The sequence below is a fragment of the Bombus impatiens genome, unplaced genomic scaffold (genome assembly GCF_000188095.3).
Source record: "Bombus impatiens unplaced genomic scaffold, BIMP_2.2 scf_0647, whole genome shotgun sequence".
Lineage (NCBI taxonomy): Eukaryota > Metazoa > Arthropoda > Insecta > Hymenoptera > Apidae > Bombus > Bombus impatiens.
Window position 1 is genome coordinate 660234 of NT_177066.1, and position 19333 is coordinate 679566.

At 44.9% G+C, this 19333-nt stretch overlaps 1 protein-coding gene across 11 annotated transcripts in view; it reads left to right on the forward strand.

The window, feature by feature from the left end:
* The window catches only part of LOC100743636 (chondroitin sulfate proteoglycan 4), a 33826-nt gene that overhangs the window by 10365 nt on the left and 4128 nt on the right, over positions 1–19333 (forward strand). For all 11 annotated transcript variants that reach the window (XM_012389664.3, XM_033322611.1, XM_033322614.1 and 8 more), the window contains 8 exons: positions 4265–4496; positions 10283–10499; positions 13068–13662; positions 13843–14097; positions 15081–15278; positions 15741–15942; positions 16051–18768; positions 18851–19257. In XM_012389664.3, coding sequence (XP_012245087.1) covers positions 4265–4496; positions 10283–10499; positions 13068–13662; positions 13843–14097; positions 15081–15278; positions 15741–15942; positions 16051–18768; positions 18851–19257 — 4824 coding nt within the window. The remainder of the gene's footprint in view (positions 1–4264; positions 4497–10282; positions 10500–13067; positions 13663–13842; positions 14098–15080; positions 15279–15740; positions 15943–16050; positions 18769–18850; positions 19258–19333) is intronic.

A 19333-nucleotide genomic window follows, 5' to 3' on the forward strand; every position in this document is an offset into this window, starting at 1 on the left:
AGCAACGGTTAAAAGGGGGAGAAACAGGGCAGATCGATGCATCTCATGGCAGAATAACATTTATCGGCGAAAGAAGAAAACAACCATCTTTTTTCTACTCTTTGCCTATTTTTCTCTCCCTTTCCCTTTCCCATTACGTAAAAAGCGTTCGTAAAATTCACTCTCGAGCAAAGTTAACGCCTTCCTTTGACTTTGTTTAAATCAATTCCAGGGCATTAAGTTCTCTCTGAATCAGCCGGGCATGAAACGCGCCAAGCCAATAATGAGTTTCAGCGTAAACTTTGATATAAAATACATACCGTTACGACACGATTTTGTTGTAGTTAATAATCCATCGCGTAACTACTGTATCGGAATGATCTCTTTATACCAGGTGAAATAAACAATACGACATTACAACCCATCGATCGCCGTTTCACGAGACAAGCAATTTTCGTCGCGTGTCTCAAAAATACAATAGCGGCTCGCGGGCCGGCGACTATTTTTAATTGAATTAAATATGACACGCCGGGATTTAACTTTCACGCGCACGCCACATGAAATAAAATATCGTAATTTATTTCAAAGCAACATCCTCTGTAAACTGCCGTGAAAATTTCTATTTGCAAATAATCGTGAAAACTGTTCTTCCATGGTTGTCGTTAAAACGCGATCGGCAGCGAAATTTGTAACGCGAATCGTCACGTTTTAACTTAGCAAAGAAAAAAAATACCAGCGTTCTATGTCGCACGGTCTAACGAAAAAGTATGGAGGAACACGAGATCGTTTCGTTCAATTATGTCGGGTCGCGATTATACGTCATAATTTGTGCCGTCGTGGGTTTCGTCGGAAACTTTTATGTTTGTTTGCTTCCGGATGATTTTGCTGTAACACGTTGAAGCGTGCCGATCGTTAAGGATTCAACCACGAGTTCTCGGTGCTCGTATGAACGTGCACGGTTATTAACGATCGCCGGTGACGCCGCGACGTCGGCCCGAAACGAATGCTCGTTGCTGAGGAATTAAACGACTCCAACGAACGTACCAGGTTACATTACGAGGAACAACGATGCACGTGGGACGACAGTGCCCAGATGGACCACTTTGCTCTTAGATAGTAATCGTCGTCGAGCTCTAGTTACAAATTATGAATCCGTGAGAAGAATCGCTATAAGTATGACGAATTGGAGCAACATCGCCACAAAATGCGTACAACTATCTAACGATAAATAGGAACCAGTTGTTAATCCAGCTACGCTCGTTACGTTTAATTCGAATATATTATATCCAGCGATCGCGTTCATACGATGCAAACGCTTGATAAGTAGAAACAAACGCGAAAGCCCGAAACATTTACAGAGCGCTGGCTATTAATCGTCTGTCAGCGGTTATTGTTACCTGGCCTCAGACAAGGGACATTAATATTCTTTAGCGAGAGGGGATTTGCAAACTTTGAATCGGTGACGCGTATCGTTCTTGATTGAACGTTTTAGACCGATTCTGGCATTAACTTGGGTTAACGCGATTAGCGAAAGTCGCGTTTCGTGTCTCTCATCCTTCGTAAACGCGTTCGAACGTGAATCGATAGACGCAAACGAGATCGTAACACAAACCACGTTTCACCGACGATGAATCTTCGTTAGAAATTGCGAACGTGTAACTCTCAATTAAGAAGCTACATAAAGGGAAGAGACGCAAACAATAAGCAACCGGGCAGACAAAACAGTCTTGACGTCCGCGGCGAGCATTTAACTGCCATCGTACCGTATCGCGCGATTATACGAATACGAGAGGAAAAATTCTCGAACGAAACTCTAATTCGATCTAATTCAGCAAGGAAGAAAAACGAGGAAAGCGCCAGTACCTTCGCGAACTCTAATAAATCTAGAAAATCGCAGACCGATCAGCCTATTCAGCTGGCCGAGCGAGACCCTGGAAATGCGAATTGCTATAATTCAGCTAAAAATCTAGAACGTCGTGAAAGCAGTTCCCTTCTGGATTCGTCTCAAATCTTTCGGAAACGTAGAGAAAATTACAGAGCAACTGACTTCTTCGATACTACTACGCAGTGGTTAATGCGTGAACGTAACAGTCGGCCGTCTTCTAAGAAATTTAAATCGTCGAACCCGAGCCTTTTTGCGACAACCTTAAGACGATGACTAGGGTAATCCAGTATCGCGATAGAGTGTTGAAATACCGTCTAAGTGCATTAGAGGACGAGGAAAATGCCGTTTCTCGGTGGAGCGCTAGGATCCAAGGTGAAAACCGCGCGAATCTAATTTCGCGAAGGGTTAAGTCCACAGGTCGAACCATGAGAAGACGGGTAGGTGGTGTCTGAGCTTAATTAAATTTGTTAAGAAGATCGTTAAAGAGGATGAGAAGGGGGATAAGCGAGAGAGCAAAAAGTGCAATGGAATCGTTTCAGCCTTGTATGCCTCGGTACGCTGTCGGATCTGCCTCGGCTCTCGTTTCGTGGTTTTACTCGCTTAAAATCTTTTCCATCTTCACGGTTATTCAATTATTCGGAAATTGGAGCTCATCGACGAGAAGTATCGTTTACTTCCGATTGTTTCAGCAGCGCGTTAAATTCGCATGAAAATTTATTCTATTGCGCGTTACAGCGTTTATATTTACCGAATGAACGAAAAATCTCTATGAATTTAATCAAACGTGCATCGTTTGCTTTGTATCGAGAGTCCGTCGAAATGATTCGATGTCCGCCGAAGCACGCAATTCCGAATTCGGTCTGGTAGCCAGAATATGTGAGAGAGAAAGAAGAAAAATATCGTCCTTTTTCTCCTGGTTGTAATCGACCAGTCGAATATTTGTCATTGTTCCCTTTCCAATCACCGGTGCTGCATCGATAATGCACCGACGTGGTCGTCTCTTCGACCTTCGAAACGTATAGATTCGCGTTTACACTCAACGAAGTGTCGTGTCTCTCGCGCTTATACATATTAATGGGTTCCTGCATAGTCATCGGACATCACGCTACTACCGGCTGAACTTGCAACTCGCAAAAGCTCACGCCTTTATTACGGAATCGATCGCAGAACGAGAAGAGACCGTCTGAAGCGTCGGTGTTACGATCGGCTTCGATGCCAATCGCGCAACCTCGTAATTTCTACCCGCCTCTGCGAACGATCGACTTTTCATTAAGGTACGATTCTACCACGGCTGTCTCGGTGGTTCGTTCCCCTGTTCAAGATCAACGACGAAGAGATCGTGGCAGTTACATCGAAGACGTCGCTATAAGTCTCGATCGGTCGATTTAGGTCGCGATTAAAGACTCTTTATCAGAGGCTGCCGCGTCGTCCCACGGCAAAGCGCGTCCCGTACCATCCTAACTCGATAATGCATTACTCGAACCAGTCTCATAATGTCGACCCAAGATGCCGCAAAACGGAAAAAAAAGCTTCGCGTAATCCCTGCCCGTTTGTGGCGTCGTACCGGGTACCTGTGCAAAAGGGTCGAGCTTTGGATTAATAAAATGCACTAGCTAGACTACTATGTCAACCGTTTCTTTTTAACCGGTACCTGGATTATCGTGGCCGCTTTCCTTTTTCACCGGACGGACAGTTCCTTGCAGATTTTAAACGAAGCAAGTGTTACGTAAATAGATGCTAATTTTTATTCTAATTTACTTAGATGCCGGAGTCAAGGAGTCGGCGCGAGTAAGTTCCCTAAATAAGGGAAGGATTATGCGGTGAGCTGTTTGCCTTCCTTGATATTCTTTATGAATTATGTTCTCGAGTATGTGTTCTTCGCAGCTTTTCAAAAACTCGCCCACAGGTTTCAGAAAATCCGATTACGTGCCATCTAGTTAGAGGTAGAGTCTGATAAACGAGCAATAGATGGCAATCTGAGGAAGATCAATATTTAATACATTTCTAGAGTATCCTTTTACACTACGCATGCATGAACCGAGGATGTGATTCTTGTTAAAGTAGGATGAAAAATGGGACGTTGAATCGCCAAGGGTTTCTCTCGGCCCGGCTTGTCGGAGAAATTTCAAAAAGTATTACTAGCACGAGCTAACCGCAAGAAATCTGAATCTTTTCACAGTCGCGTTTCTTCCGAGATAATAGGAATACATAAACCCAAAATTGTACACCATCGAAAGAATAATTCTCCTTCCATGTGTCACTTTATCCAAATTTCCAACAAGGAGCAATTATCCTTGGAAGAAAGTTGTTCGACTTTGGCCGAGCATCGAAGTCCATGTAATCCAGTCTGTCTTTAATCGAGCGACTTACGAAGATCGTTTCTTTTGATTTTTTTCACAGGTTCACATAAATTTAGGCGCAGGTGAAAGCGAGATGGCCAGTGCTCGTGGATTGACATTGAACGATCTGAGCTGGCACGAGGTAAACCTGACGAGACGAGAAGCGAATATCACGCTACAGATTGACGTGATACACACGACCAAGTCCCTTCTACCAGGACGTTTCTTCGAACTGAATATACACTACGGAGTCTTCATCGGGGGACAGGGTGACTTTAACGAGCTATTTCTAGGTAAGGCGCACCGGCAAGCTTGACTCACTCGGATAAATCGTCGCGCCACGTGACTGCACTAGCTTACTAACTTACGCCTCGTTTCCAACGCGAGGGCCGCACCAGCTACCACGCATCGATTTTGATGAAGTTTCATGGTTACATCGAGAAGACAAATATTTTTTCCCCGAGCCAATCCGCGATAGTCCGTGCAATTACTTCACAGCATTTAACGTTCCTCGTTTAAGATGTTTGTAACGTACAGCGACTTTCTTGCAATTTCTTTGAAATTTTAACGATACGTTGTTTAACATATTATCTGTATATATGTATACAGACGTATAAATATACATGATTCAATCTTTAGAGAGCCTAGCCTTAGCGAAATGGAAATATTCATCTTCAAAGTTGTAAGTTCTAACGCGTAATCCCTATAGAGATGCTGCATGCCGAGCTGTTGCAAAAATAACTTTTTGATGAATTGCAAAAGAACCGTTCTTACGAAGTTCTTTAAAAAACTAATATGTAGTGTAAAATGATTAAGAGAATCTTTTTCAGAAAAAAAGTTAGTCTTCGCCCAGCCGTTTCCGACTAAGAGTAACGTGAAATATCGTAATATCGGTATTCTCCGCATCGAAATTTCCGTGTACATTACAACGCGAATTACGTCCATTTCCGAATTATTCGTTCGTACGCGCGTGCAGACAGCTACGAGATTTCTTCATAGAGAATCTCGGACACGCATGCTGAACATGACCTTCGAGTTTCAATGTGTTTTACTTTCAATAGATACGGTTGCGTTACAAATATCTTAAACCGTTTTCTTCCTTAAGTCGAACAAGACTACGATTTCGTTTCCTTTTGTTCAGTTGAACGATCGCCAACACAGCCTTTAACATCTATCGGAGTGAAAATTTACAAGTATCGTCTACGAGGCTACCTTCAACCAAGATTTTCACTGATAGATTTTTACTACCCCAACGATAAAATCCGTCGCGACCGAAATTGAAATAGAAAAACAATATAAGGATGTTCGACGAAAAATATTTCATTGACGCGATCGAGTGGAACTAGATTTGACAAACCCCACTTCGATTCCACACGCCATTCGTATAAAAACTCATATTTTCACAACTGCAAACGGATTATACAGAGACGACCAGAGGTTTGTGTTACGTGATCACGGCTCGGCAACAACCAATTGGGTTCAAATATTCGTATTGCGTTTGTTGCGGCAAAATATCTACTCTATTGCAGAGATTTTCTCGCTCTACGTACAATGGAAGCAACGGATCCCACGATTCGGCAGTCCAGTGTTTCTATTTATTATTTCTTGTGGCACGATCGAATCCGCGAAAAATATTTCCACTCAGGAATTTTCGATTACGAACTGTTTTCGCGATTCTTCTACTCTTGTACTAATTGTGAAGTAGCTGATATATCGTACCAGTCAGAAAGCAAAAGAGAAAACGACAAACGACGATTACGTAGATAAGTAAAAATACAGGATGAATCACTCGAAAGCAATCGTTAGAATCGCTGGTTTTATTTTCTTTCTTTTTTTTTTTTTTTATAAAAATTAACGCGCGACTCACGGATTTCTCTTCGTTTTCTCTCGAGTATCTTTGAGTGGCCTGGAATATCCTCGAATAGTTATTATTCGTCGTTAAATTCGAAGGACAAAAAGATAGGAAAATTTTTCCAAGAGGATTCTAGTACTTTTCGTGCTAGTAGCAACGAAGTTTCACTGATAAAAGCTTTCGATTTCGATCTCGATCGTTTAACGATAAACAGCGATACAGAAGCAAATCGATAAGGCAATCGTGGGGGAAACGGAGTAAGCAATTAAAACAGCGATTCGCCTCATATATCAAATAGCCAGTCTGTATCTTTCGACATCGATCTAGTGAAATATTATTTAGTGTACGTCATGGGGGATATTTACTCCATCCATCACTGACGTGCGCACCATCAGCAACGGTCATTGAGCAAGATTAGCACGGAGAATATTCTGATAGTAGGACACCACGACACTGGCCGTACTCTCTAAACCTAATTTCTAGTCGCTGACGGATCGATCATCGATCTCCTTCCCCGACAAGATGAAATTATCGAAGCTTACCGGAATGGCCGACCCGTTAATCGGGATCGTGAAATCGTAAATTGGATGTGTACGGTGCGTATAGCTGACCGACAGAAAGGCCGGTTTCGAGAATGAGAAGCTACTCCTTTCACTCGGATCTAGGCATCCAGATGATATCTAAGTAGCTCCGACAAGATTATACCCGATGAGAAACAATCCAAGCGAGAAATATATGTTATGAATTTTGCTCCTCGCGAATTCCACCAGACTTCCGCGCGGTCGAGTTCTGTCTCTGGTATCTCTGTTGCGTATCTCTCGCAGCTATTTCCGCGGGTTAAATCACAGCGCAAGGATGAACGGTATGGTTCGCCTCAAGCTAAAACGGCAATAACTTGGATCGCAAGAGCACAGTGACAGCGATAGAGACCGGTTGGTTAAAAAGCAAAAATTCATCGGAAGGTGACCGAGGTGACGCGTTCCAAATTGAATACGATCAGTACAAACAGAGAGTGTACCGGTGACGCTCGTTCCCCGCCGTTATTCCCTCGAGCATCTCGTGCAACGCTCGACGACCAGCTCGAAATTCAATTTACATATTCATGACAATTCATTTGTACCCCATGGTACGACATAACCGTACCCACCACCCCTCCAGGATCTCTTATTAATTCCTGCTACCCCGCGAACCCCGCTAAATTCCCGGAGTCGAGGAATAAAGAACGAGGAAAATGGCGAACAGACCGTCTACGTCGCGCCAGTCTCGGACTATTCGTTCGTTCGTTTTTCGTATACAGAGTTCTCGTGTTCGTGCGCACTTTTAAGAAGAAAGGCCGGAACGATCCTACGAAGTCGCTTCTATGCGACCAGACCGTAGAAGAGTTGGCGTAAAGTTAGAATCGCGGCGACTTTTCATTTTCCATCCATCTCGCTGAAATATGCATGAAAACGGTATAGACTGTTAATCTAACTGCGAGACTCGGATGCTTCCTTCTGTCGACTATCCGCGGATTAAGCCAACGACGATAAAACGGCTAAACATTAAAATAACTTTTCATTCGGGTCTTCCCGTTATACAGGTAGCATTGAAAATAAAATTCTCAGCATGAATTTCGTTTATCGAGTGACGTTTCCGTGGCTACGCGAAAATATAGAGAACACTCCCCACTAGACATACATCCGATACCGGGAAATCAATAAAAGTATATACCGAGATGTCGGTGTCAATGTTCTATCGCGAAACATTCGATCACGGTTACGTCCAAATAAATTGAACAGTCTTGAATGTGGCGACAGGGGAAATTATTTATTTTATGGTCGCTCGGCTTCACGACCGCGAATACGGCGAATCGTTTTCATCTGCGAACATTCCGATATCACCGTCTCCGCAGCGACGAAATATCGCGATACATATGAAAGCCACTGCAGAATATTTTTTATCGCTCCCTCGTTCTTTCTCTCTCTCTCTCTCTCTCTCTCTCTCTCTCTCTCTCTCTCTCTCTCTCTCTCTCTCTCTCTCTCTCTCTCTCTCTCTCTCTCTCTCTCTCTCTCTCTCTCTCTCTCGTCGTTATTTTCTTCGACGACGCGACGAAAACTACTCCCCTTTCTTTAAATGAATACGAATACGAATTACCAGTCGCCGAGTAAAGCGGAACTCCTTGTACCTGTAATCTCTGTAGAGCGTTTTAGATTTCATTTCATTTCATTTTAGGTTTCATTCGCGACCACGTGCACAAAAACACCAAACGCAAGCGAGGTTATCCGCGGAAGGCAAAATAAGAGATATCCTATCCTCCGTTTGTTCAGATTCCTTCCATTCGATTGGATGCAGTGGATTAGGATTTACAGCTGCATGCGTATGTAGCCATCCTGCTTCATCGTGTCGATCTTTATCCGATGCTGTATCGTTCCGAAGTTGTCCCTTTGATATTGTCGGCGCCTTGTATGCGATAACGTCCGCTGGTTCCGCGTAACTCGGACTGTTATGCCTAGAATCTGGTTTCAGGGGACAGTTGCGCTCTGAATTGCCCGGCATTAGGCCTTGTTTCTTTCCGAAAGGTGTCACCATGCTGGGTGTCACCTTGCCAGCGCACCGAATTATTTGCCAGTCTGAGCGGCAGAGCGACTTATTTTCCATCCCAAAAAATTCCATATTTCCATGAACTTTGCCAAATGAATGTTAAATATGTTGCAAATTATCGACTAAAGGTCAACCGGTCAGGTCAAACCGATCGGTCGATATCGCGTACCTCGAATGAATTAACGCTCAAGGTGGAAGAGGTTTAATACATCGAGTGTTAGAGTAATCCAACACTGTATTTGCACTTATTGTATAAACGTAAAGTGTGATATTAGGAACACGATGGTGGTAAGATCTTGTTGGGGGCTGAAGTATTTCACCCGTACGGTACGATGTCTGATGATGAACTGTCCTCCTACGTTGCTGATTATCCCTAACAACCATTGGCTTTCGTCTATCCCTCGTGCCCTTCCGACTGTTCCTTTCCCGGGGTTTTCTACTTGATCTCGGAGTCATTAGGTTTACAGCTCGGGGAGGGCATGTAATTCGGAATTTCCTAAAGAAGGGAAGGGTCCATATGAACCCCCTTGAACGGTCCCGTTCAAAAAATTGCTGGTTGTGGTATATATTTATTCTGTAGGTTCTTGTTCCTCGTCGTCGATAGGTAATGGGCCATTTTATTGACCTTAAACCCTGCAAGAGCGATGCGCAGTCTCTCCCCTTCGGAACAGGACATTTTCCAGTGACCTCGGTCCATTTTGCGGTTATCCGCGGTATCTTTAGCCGCCTGTAGGAAAAACCGTTCTCGAAACTTCTCCAATTAATATAATCGTGAAGCACGCGAGAGGATCACGTAGAATGGAAGCTGTGGCACGGTTGCGGCATGAACGATTTACCGCACTATGAACGGCTGGGTTTATTGCCGAGGTTTATATACCGCTACACCGGAAAATGTCATCACGAACCCCTGTCAGTAAACACCCGTACGGTTTTGCATCCTTGTGCGTCTCGTATTACCTTACCGCGGGTATATAACCGTCGTCTTTCACGGAACCGCTTCCACTATAAACGCAACTTTCAAGCCGATACCACCACGCGCGAACAAAATCGGATTCGTTCGATCGTACACCAAACTCTCTTTATCAGGAAATGAATTACCTTTGGTTGAAATTGCTACGTAGATCGGGCTCGTTCTAATAAATTAACCGAGTTACAACGCGATTATTTTCGTGAATTATGTTTGACGATCGTATAATGGAATAGGTGGATAGCTTGAGATAGGTTCGATAGCCTAGTTGGTTCCCTGGCAGCCAACGAAACTGAGATTATCTGGCCATCAACCCCGATGTGGTTTGCAACTGACGCTTTCATTACACCGCTCCTTCGCGAAGACCTCCGCCACTGAATAATACCTCGTGAACCGGTGCCAAAGGGTGCCACCGCGTTCTCTACGTTCCGCGAGACTATAAGAATCAGCCTGACCATCGAATTTAATATCCGCCCGTTTCGTTATTTGCTCGTGCGAACAGTTCGTTCAAAGGGATTTGCAAACGCCGAATCCGAAAGTCGCGCGACGCTAACGACTCGAACGAAATCGTTTAGACCGTTGTTCCAGTCGATCACGTGAAATCCAGCGAGTTTCCTTTTTCAAATTTGACCACAGCGCGTCGACGATATCTTTTCCTTCATATGTTCCTCTATTCTCAGGGCACACGGATTACTTGAGAGGCTGTATGGCTGACATAATCTACAATGGCGCCAGGGTAATAGAATACGCCAAGTCGAGAAAAGGCCAGTCGGAGGCGACTGCCGTTGCGTGGAGCTGTTCGCCGGAATTCGACGCTACAAGAAGCACGGAAGTTAGTTTCGTGGAGGATGGTGCGTTCACAGCGATCCCAAGACCTATTCCACGCTCGGGCTCCAAGTACGTAGATAAATACGGTCCTTTGCGCCGTATGAATTACATCCAAATACTCAACTTGTGGAATAGTAGATAGTCAAATTAATTAACGTTCGAGCAAGGCCTGTCATAATAGAAACGTTATTTCTATTATTAACCGCTCATCGATCTTGCGCTTTTCTCAAACGCAACGATTTCGGTTGCGTAAGTGTCAGTTCCAACGAGATATGCACGCGTACACGTAGCCGATTTTGTAACAGAAAATGAATCGACCTAGGACGATATTATAGACGAACGAGCCTCGCGCGTGACGCTTCGTCAACCGTCAAACAGCTGTTATTAGCGGTTTCAGAAATTATCGATAGACGGATGAACCGCTATGAATACAAACTAACAATAATATTTGATGCGTGTCTATTTAAAGCGTCGGGTAGATGTAAAATCTAATACCCAAGTCAATGTTAGTGCCAGTCTGTGAGAGACTGCGTGCTTATCAAAACTAATCGACGAGTACAAGTTACCCGGCGAATCGTGCCGAGCTTGATGAACCATTAATAATCGGATAAATAATTTAGCAAGCTAAGAAGGAGCTAGCAACACGGCACGACGGAGGTAATTTAATTTCCTCCGAATTTAAATTGCAAGACATTCGTCAGGATGTTTTATAATCGTAAAATCGCGGCGATATCAAAGGTAGATATCTTTTACGGAACGTATCTTTGTATTTCTTTCGTAGCAGATACTAGTCGAGTAATGTTCTTAATGTTGTTGCAAACCTTTGACGAATGTCCGTACTACTTTCAACGACAAAGGCCAGCGAGAACGCTAGTGAAGCATTTCGGAAAGTTCCAAACAAAAACCGCAATCGCGTTACGACGAAGACGTCGCTACTAGTTACAACAATATCCGCGATTCCTCGTATCTCCTGCTCTCTAAGAAGTACTCACTTTGATCTCATTTTTCGGAATAACAAAGAGTTCCAGGAATAAGAGTTTTGATTGGTTCCACGAATCGCAACGGCAAACTTCTCTCTCTCTCTCTCGCTCTCTCTCTCCTTCTCTCTGGTTAAACGAAAGATAGTGTTCACGAAATTAACACTACCGGCAACTGTACTCGTAAAAGAAAGATCATAATGTACATGTATAAGGTATCTCTAGCGTGTAATAGTTCTTTCGTTGAACTTTTAATCGGTATCATTGTGCATGAATTTTGCACGATATGCAAAAGAGCGGTACGGAATACAGGGAAATTCCCTTAGAACGACAATATCGCGAAAATCTTCCGCGCGATGATTAAAACACGACTAACCGAATTATCTTTCCCGATTAACAAATATACAGGAATATCCGAGCTCGATATTCTCGGATAGAATAGAATTCATTTCGCGAAAGACTAAAACAGCTTCTTCGAATTGCACGCGACGTAAAGAATGAACGGGCACCTGGAAGTCTTTGTCTCCCCAAATTAAAAACGAGCTCGTCACGATTCTTAATTCGAAGCTTGATACAGAGGACAAAGGGGGTACGGTACCTGTTGCGTATCGACGGTAACGACGGTGTCGAAACAATGCCAACAATCCTGTTCCCTTCGCCTCTATGTATTGTACGTGGAACATCCTTGGACATCGACGGCTGATGAATTCTGTCGGAGCGTCAGAACGAGCGGCGCGCACTGCAAACATGCCGGCGGAAATGAAAGCGCTCGGTGTCGTTTAGACGGTCCTCTTAAACGCTCCTGACCGAATTCAACCAGAAACGTGTAAACAAAACGTTAATCACCACGGAATCCAACAATCTAGGACGACCATTAATTCCACGCGTCCGCGTCTTCATTGCTCTCGTCCGTGTTTTTCCGCGCATTCACGCCATCTTTTGTCACGTATCGTCGCATTTCGAACATTGCGTTCAATCCCGGGAAGATGACAGTCCTAAAAATTGATTAAAGAAACGCTTTTCAGTTTTACAGGAAAGATTTGACAAAAAATTTCAATTTGATAAAAGTACCGCGAGATACTCGTAAGCCGCGTGATCGTCCCGCGATCCATTTAACTCTCGCTGGCAATGATATCGCGCCGCTTTTAATTCGTTTCCATCCGATTATTCTTATCGCGCATCGATACAGCGTTCGAACGCGCTCCCATTTCCACCAGCTAATAATTCATAAAGTTCTAGCAGAGGATTTTCAAGTATTTCGTTAAACACATTTCGCGCGAGACCTGCAAAACTTCGCGTAGGATAAAGGATGCGAACGATCGGGTAATTTCGCCGGAGCAGTTAAGAAAGTGGAAATTTCGCGTGGCGCTCCCTTGACGGTTTAGCGGGTCCCCATTCATAGGCGGTAGACGCGATCCGAACAAGTCAATTTACGAAATTCTAGCTCGCTCGTGAATAGAACCGGCGATGTTGTTACTGGAGTTTTAACGTTATTCTCAAATACCGTGGCTCGCTTCGTGTATCCGGGCATGTTGGATAAACGCGGTTTGACGAGTTCGACTCGCGTAAAGTAAAGTTGGACAGTGCCGTTCGGCCAACGACTTCCTTCGCAATTTTGCCCTCTTCGATCGATCCTCCCCTTCCCTTCATTGTTTCGTAGATGGGAATTCGAGTTGAAGACCGGCGCGGAGAGTGGCCTGCTGCTCTACAACACTGGGCAATCGTCGTACGCCGATTACCTCGGGATCGAGTTGTTCGAGGGTAAAATTCGACTTCTGATGAACAAAGGGAACGGGCCGACCGAGTTGATACACGGCACGCCGGTGGCGGACGGCAAGTGGCATCGGGTGGCCGTTGACTTCAATCCGAGCGGAATCGGGATCACGGTCGACCGTCAAGAAAAAACGATCACTCTACCCTCCGGTGGAAATCGCTACCTCGATCTGGCCGACACCCTCTACATAGGCGGCACAGAGCTGAATAAACGCGCCAGAGCGCTCGGCAAAGGCCTAAAGTCCGGTGACGTGAGCTACAATGGTTGCCTGCGAAATATGCTGCTGGATAACAAGGAGCTCGGTCTGCCGGACGTTAAGATCAGCCAGGGTATCGTCGTTGGCTGCGTTTGGGGATATCCCTGTATCGATGCGGATCCCTGTGTTTCCGAAGCAGTTTGCACGCAACTAGGTGTCAGCTCTTTTAAGTGCGACTGCGATCAACCACTGTGCATCAGAGCAAACTACGCCGAGGATCACAAGGTAAACGTTTACAAATTCCACTTTCCGAAGAACGTTTCTGCTTCGCGATCGGATTTCTACCTCCTTCCGACGTATCTTCCATTTTTCCACCAATTCGCTCGCATCTTGTCACCCAAGGAGAAATTAGGTAAGAAGAGAGGCAAGGACCTTCGTGATACGCCTCAATTTCAAATTCCGTAGGTTCACTCGAGGGTAAATTTGCCCGTGAATTTGGAGATACTCTCGCTAAGGCCCTTGGTACTATCCGAAGGGGAACACGCGCTGCTGACGAGCGATAACATTGCCATGGTACTAGACATTGCTAAATATGGGATGGAAGAGGACGGTGTTATCTTCAACTTGGTAACCCCGCCCACGTACGGTACCTTGGCCCTGGATCTTTTAACGACCAGAACCGCGCATTCCTTCACTCTTCAAGACGTTAATCGAGATAAGGTAACGTGTTTCTGCTACCAGTACGCGTGGAACGGTTTTCCAATATCCGTGAAATATCGTAACGTGAAACGATCGGTGAGAAGGATGAATCGACGAACGGCAACGATCCAACAGGTAACCGATATATTCGAGCAACACAAAGAAAAGTGGAAAATCACGTGTTCTTCCAGTTTGTCATAAGGCCACGAGCTATAGATAGTCCGCGGCACAAGGACTAACTTTAGAACCGTGGGGGGCCGCGTAGTGGGCTCGTGTCGTCGGAACTCTCGGTTCGGTCTGTTCTTCTTCTACTTACACCCGATTTATCCAGCGACACTACGTCTATTTATAGACACCACCACCACCACCACTTATTAACGGTTTTTTTTTCGAGGGTTAACGTCGAGCCAAAACCGCTTATCCGTTAAACGTTTTCTTCGAAGCTTAAAAAAGCGAAACTTTTTTCGAAAAGTCTACACAGAGAACGGGCAGAATCGGTAGAATTCGCGCGTCGATTCAGTATGCTAATCGTCGATTCATAAGCTCGCCTCCGCCGCCTTAATTAATTTGAACCGCGGGCAGACGGCAGATTTAGCGCCGGCAATGATTCAACGACGGGAAAGCGTAAAGGGAATCTTTAAGGAAGTTTAATTTTAAAAGCGGCGAGTCACGCGGAAGGTACGAGTTTCAAGATATTAAGGCAGTTTATTGGTTCGTTAAGAAGAAAAGTTCTCCTTGCAGACGCATGTACATCGTGAATAAATCATGAAATAAGGTGAGATAAGTGTCTCGTTAATGGCGAATCTACGAACGACTTTTTATCCGTTTTTGCAAAAATTACCATGCTCGGTAAATCGTAAAGACCGTTTGCCGACGTTGCTATAAATCGTTATCATTGCGTGTTTACGCATCTTTAGATCAGAAACATGCATATTCATAAGTACTAAAAACGTTGTCTACCACAGGCTACATTGTCTCATTAGTGTGACGCAACTCCTTGGCAGGTACAATACATGCACGATGGCAGTGAAACCACAGAGGACAGTATGATCCTGGATGTGAGATTAGTGGCAGGAGCTGGTTACACGTTGCCAGGCTACCTGCGAGGGCGACTTAGGTTTCCACTTCACGTCAACGTTACACCCGTTAATGATCCGCCGTTGCTCGAAATATCGACCGCGAAAGTGCTACGACTCGCTCAAGTAAGACACAAAGACCTATAATTCTTCTATCGAACGGCCGCACGATTTTTCTCCTCGAAACGAGCCTCCGTCCGAGAACTCGAAAGCACGTGAACCTAATTGACGCGAAACAGTCTGAATGCTTCGCACGACCCCACTAAATCAATTAATCGAATTGAAGAAATTATAGCCTGCCTGCAGTGTTCGTATCTTTAAGCGAGCATGGCGGTCGAGTCGTAACGAAATCGATTTAAGTCGCCTCCAGTCGTTGCTCCTAATTAACCACTTAGAGTTGCGATCTATCTAAATGGAATAACTTGCCCCGTCATAAAAATCGACCACCCTCGCCGCGTTGAAATCTATGAAACGGTTCAAATACAAATCTTAATGTTTCCATTTCTTATTCGGTTAGATAGAATCGAATTGACCTCTTTATCTGATCGAGTCCGACGATAAATATAATCAGCCGTTTATAATCCGTAGGGCACGAGGAAAATCTTGACGAAAGAATTTATTTGGGCGATCGATGCTGACACGCCGTCAGACATGTTGGTTTACACGGTCTTACGTACCGACGCGGATGCTGGCTATGTGGAAAGAGTGACTTACCCGTCGCGACCAATCGACACGTTTACCCAGGCTGAATTAATGCAAGGATTAATCGCATACGTACACCGTGGAAACGGTAACAGCTTCATCGATATTCGCTATACAAACGAACATTATTGCCTGTTAATTGCCGTCTATTCGCAGCTACGCTTTATCAAACGTACGCTTGAATTACGTTTTTCAGCGAAACCAAACGCGAAGCTGGATCTTCGAGTGAGCGACGGGATAGAAAGCAGCCAGCCGGCGAGTTTAAGGGTGGCAGCTCATCCCTTGGAAATCAAGTTGATGCAGAATACCGGGCTGGTCGTGGTGCATCGGTCTTACTCGTACCTCACATCAGCGAATCTCTCTTTCGTCACCAATTCCGACGACAACACTATCGATATACGTTACGATATCGTCTCGCAGCCGCAATTTGGAACGATTCAGAAGCTGAAGGACGTCTCGAGTAGTTGGATAAACGTCGACCGTTTCACCAGCAGGGATATCGAGCTACACACGATACGGTATCTTCACAACGAGGGTAGCCCGAATCAAGACGAGTTTAAGTTTCAAGCGAGCGTTAGAGAGGTAACGGCGCAGCACACCTACGACTTTCGAATCACATTCATCGATCTCGAATTGAAAGAAACGAAGAGGGTGCCGATTAACTTCACCAACGTAGCGGAGGTGTCGGTCACCGGGCAAAATCTGAAGTTCCAAACGAATCCATTGACAACCACGCTTAACAAGATCGCGTTCACCGTGACAACGGGACCAAGGTACGGTAATCTGTTCCTTTCGAGTCGAAAGCTAGAAACCGGAGATACGTTCACCCAAGAGGACATCGACTCCGGTAAATTGAAATATCGATTGTTCAAGAGAGCCTATTCCACCATTCTCGATGAATTCGCCTTCAAAGTGAGCGCCCCACAGTGCATCGATTTGCACTCGATCTTGAAGTTTAGGCACTACCTCAGCAAGAACGTGAAACCTTTGGACAGCCTGGAAACTCTGAGGGTGGACGAAGGCTCTAGAGTACCTCTAAGAATACTGCGAACGAATCCAAGGGATTACGGAGTTACGTCGCTGATATACAACTTGACGATAGTTCCGCATCACGGTTGGTTGACCGTCACGAACAGCTCCAAGTCTCACTCGCGGAACAACACCTTCTATTTTACTTCCGAGGAACTTTCATCCCAAAAAGTCTACTACGTGCACGATGACTCAGAGACCAGAGAAGACTCGTTCCAGTTCGTCGCTATCGCCTCGGACGCGGTGGATTTTATGTACGTGGGCTTGTTCCGCGTCGAAATCACAATGAAGAACGACAACGCTCCGGAGCGAGTGGTTCACAAGGTGTTTCACGTGGTGTCGAAGGGCGAAAGGCTGTTAACGAACAAAGATCTCGCGTATATAGACAAGGACATCGACACGAAGCCTAACGAGCTGATTTACACGAGAAGAGACACCCAGAAGAATGGAATATACAGGGTGACCAATCCCACGTCGCAGGTACATGAATTCAGTCAGCAAGACATCGACGACAATCAGATACTGTTTAAACATCAGGGCGATGATCACGGAAAGTTCGAATTTGGTGTTACCGATGGGCATTTTTACACGGCCGGAGTCCTTGAAATTCAAGCCAGTCCTCCTTACGTCAGGTTGAGAGAGAGCAATGGATCTGTCGTACAATTTAATCGATCGGTTGCCCTCCGACCCAACGAGTTGGATGTTGAAACGAACGTGTACACCTCCGACAAGGATATCAAGTACACGGTGTTGGAGAAACCAAAACACGGGGTGCTGTTGAAACACGGTAGAGAAACAAACTCGTTCAACAAAGAGAATCTGCGTTATGGTATAGTCTTGTACAAACATCTCGGCGGATCTTTGGCAAAGGACGGTTTTAAGTTCAAAGTGTCGACGAAGGGAGCAGAGGCAGAGGGAATATTTTTAATTAAGATTTATCCCGAAAGCTATTGGCAACCGTTGATCGTGCAGAACAATAAAACTGTGTTCGTGGAAGAGGCCACTAGTATCTTGTTAAGCAAAAAGAGCCTGGAAATTATGCATCCCAAGATAGCGGATTCTGAAATAGTTTATTATTTGAAGGAATGGCCACAGAACGGGTATCTGGAGCTACAGATTCACGACGAGCACAGCGACGAGACACGAGAAGATTATATCGGAAACGCGGTGAAGTTTTTCGACCAAAGTATGATAAACGAGGGTCGCGTGTTCTACGTACAATCCGTGATGAATCAAACGAACGACAAATTTGTCGTCGATGTAACGAACGGAATAACTTGGCTGCGCGATCTAAGCGTGAACTTCGTGATCGTCCCGGAGAAGCTGTACGTCGAAACGAAGGGTGTCGTCGTGATCGAGGGAAAGAGCACCATTCTCGATGAAACGAACTTCTCCATCCTCACTCCTTACTATTCCGGCAAAGTGACGGACTATCGAATTCTAGAAAAACCGAAACATGGCGTGATTCTGGAATCAACCAAGAATTCTCAGGTGAAAAAATTCTCGCAGAAACACCTAACCGGAGGAATAATATTATACAAACACAACGGCGATGAATCTTCCAGAGATTCGTTCAAGATGGTACTCGTTGCCGGTGATAAAACCAGCGAACCCTTCGACGTGTGGGTTACGGTGCAACCCGTTAACGACGAAGTGCCCGTGCTCGTCAACAGAACTAAATTAACAGTTTGGCAAGGTGGTTCGATCGCGTTAACGCCTGATAAATTAGCCGCTGTTGATAACGATACCACGGCACGTGACATAACGTTCAACATAAGCGGAGTCAGGAACGGATTAATCTCGTTAAAATCCTCTCCGGAGCTGGATCTTTACAATTTCACACAGCAACAGATCGACGAGTCGAAAATCATTTTTACCCATACGAGTAAGCGCTTCGCTTTTTATTGTCCGAAATTTCTCGCGATTTATTCGTAAACACAAATTCTTTAAGAGACTTTATGTTCCAGATGGATCCGACGCTGAGTTCAATTTCGTGCTGTACGACGGAGTACACAGCACGGAATCTTATACGATACTGATAGCAACTAAACCGGTTCGACTGACTATCGAGCAGAACGCCGCACTCAATGTTTTTCCATTGACCAGAAAAATGTTATCGAACAAACTACTGTTGACGAAATGCTCGGATGAAACGCGAGAAATAAAATACACGGTGCGAAATGGTCCGCATCTCGGCAAGATTATCATGGAAACGAGCGAGGGCGCGTGGTTGAATGTCGAGCGGTTCACGCAAAGAGACATCAACAACAGCAAAGTTTTCTACGAACATACTAAACAATTTATGGACTTGACCGCCAATGATTCGTTTACGTTCGACGTAGAAGCACACTTCGCGGAATCCTTAACTAATCAGGCGAGATTATGATCTTAAGACTCGTTAAACGTTTGCAAGGTGTAAGGTGTCGTTAACTGTGTTGTATACGTTTTCT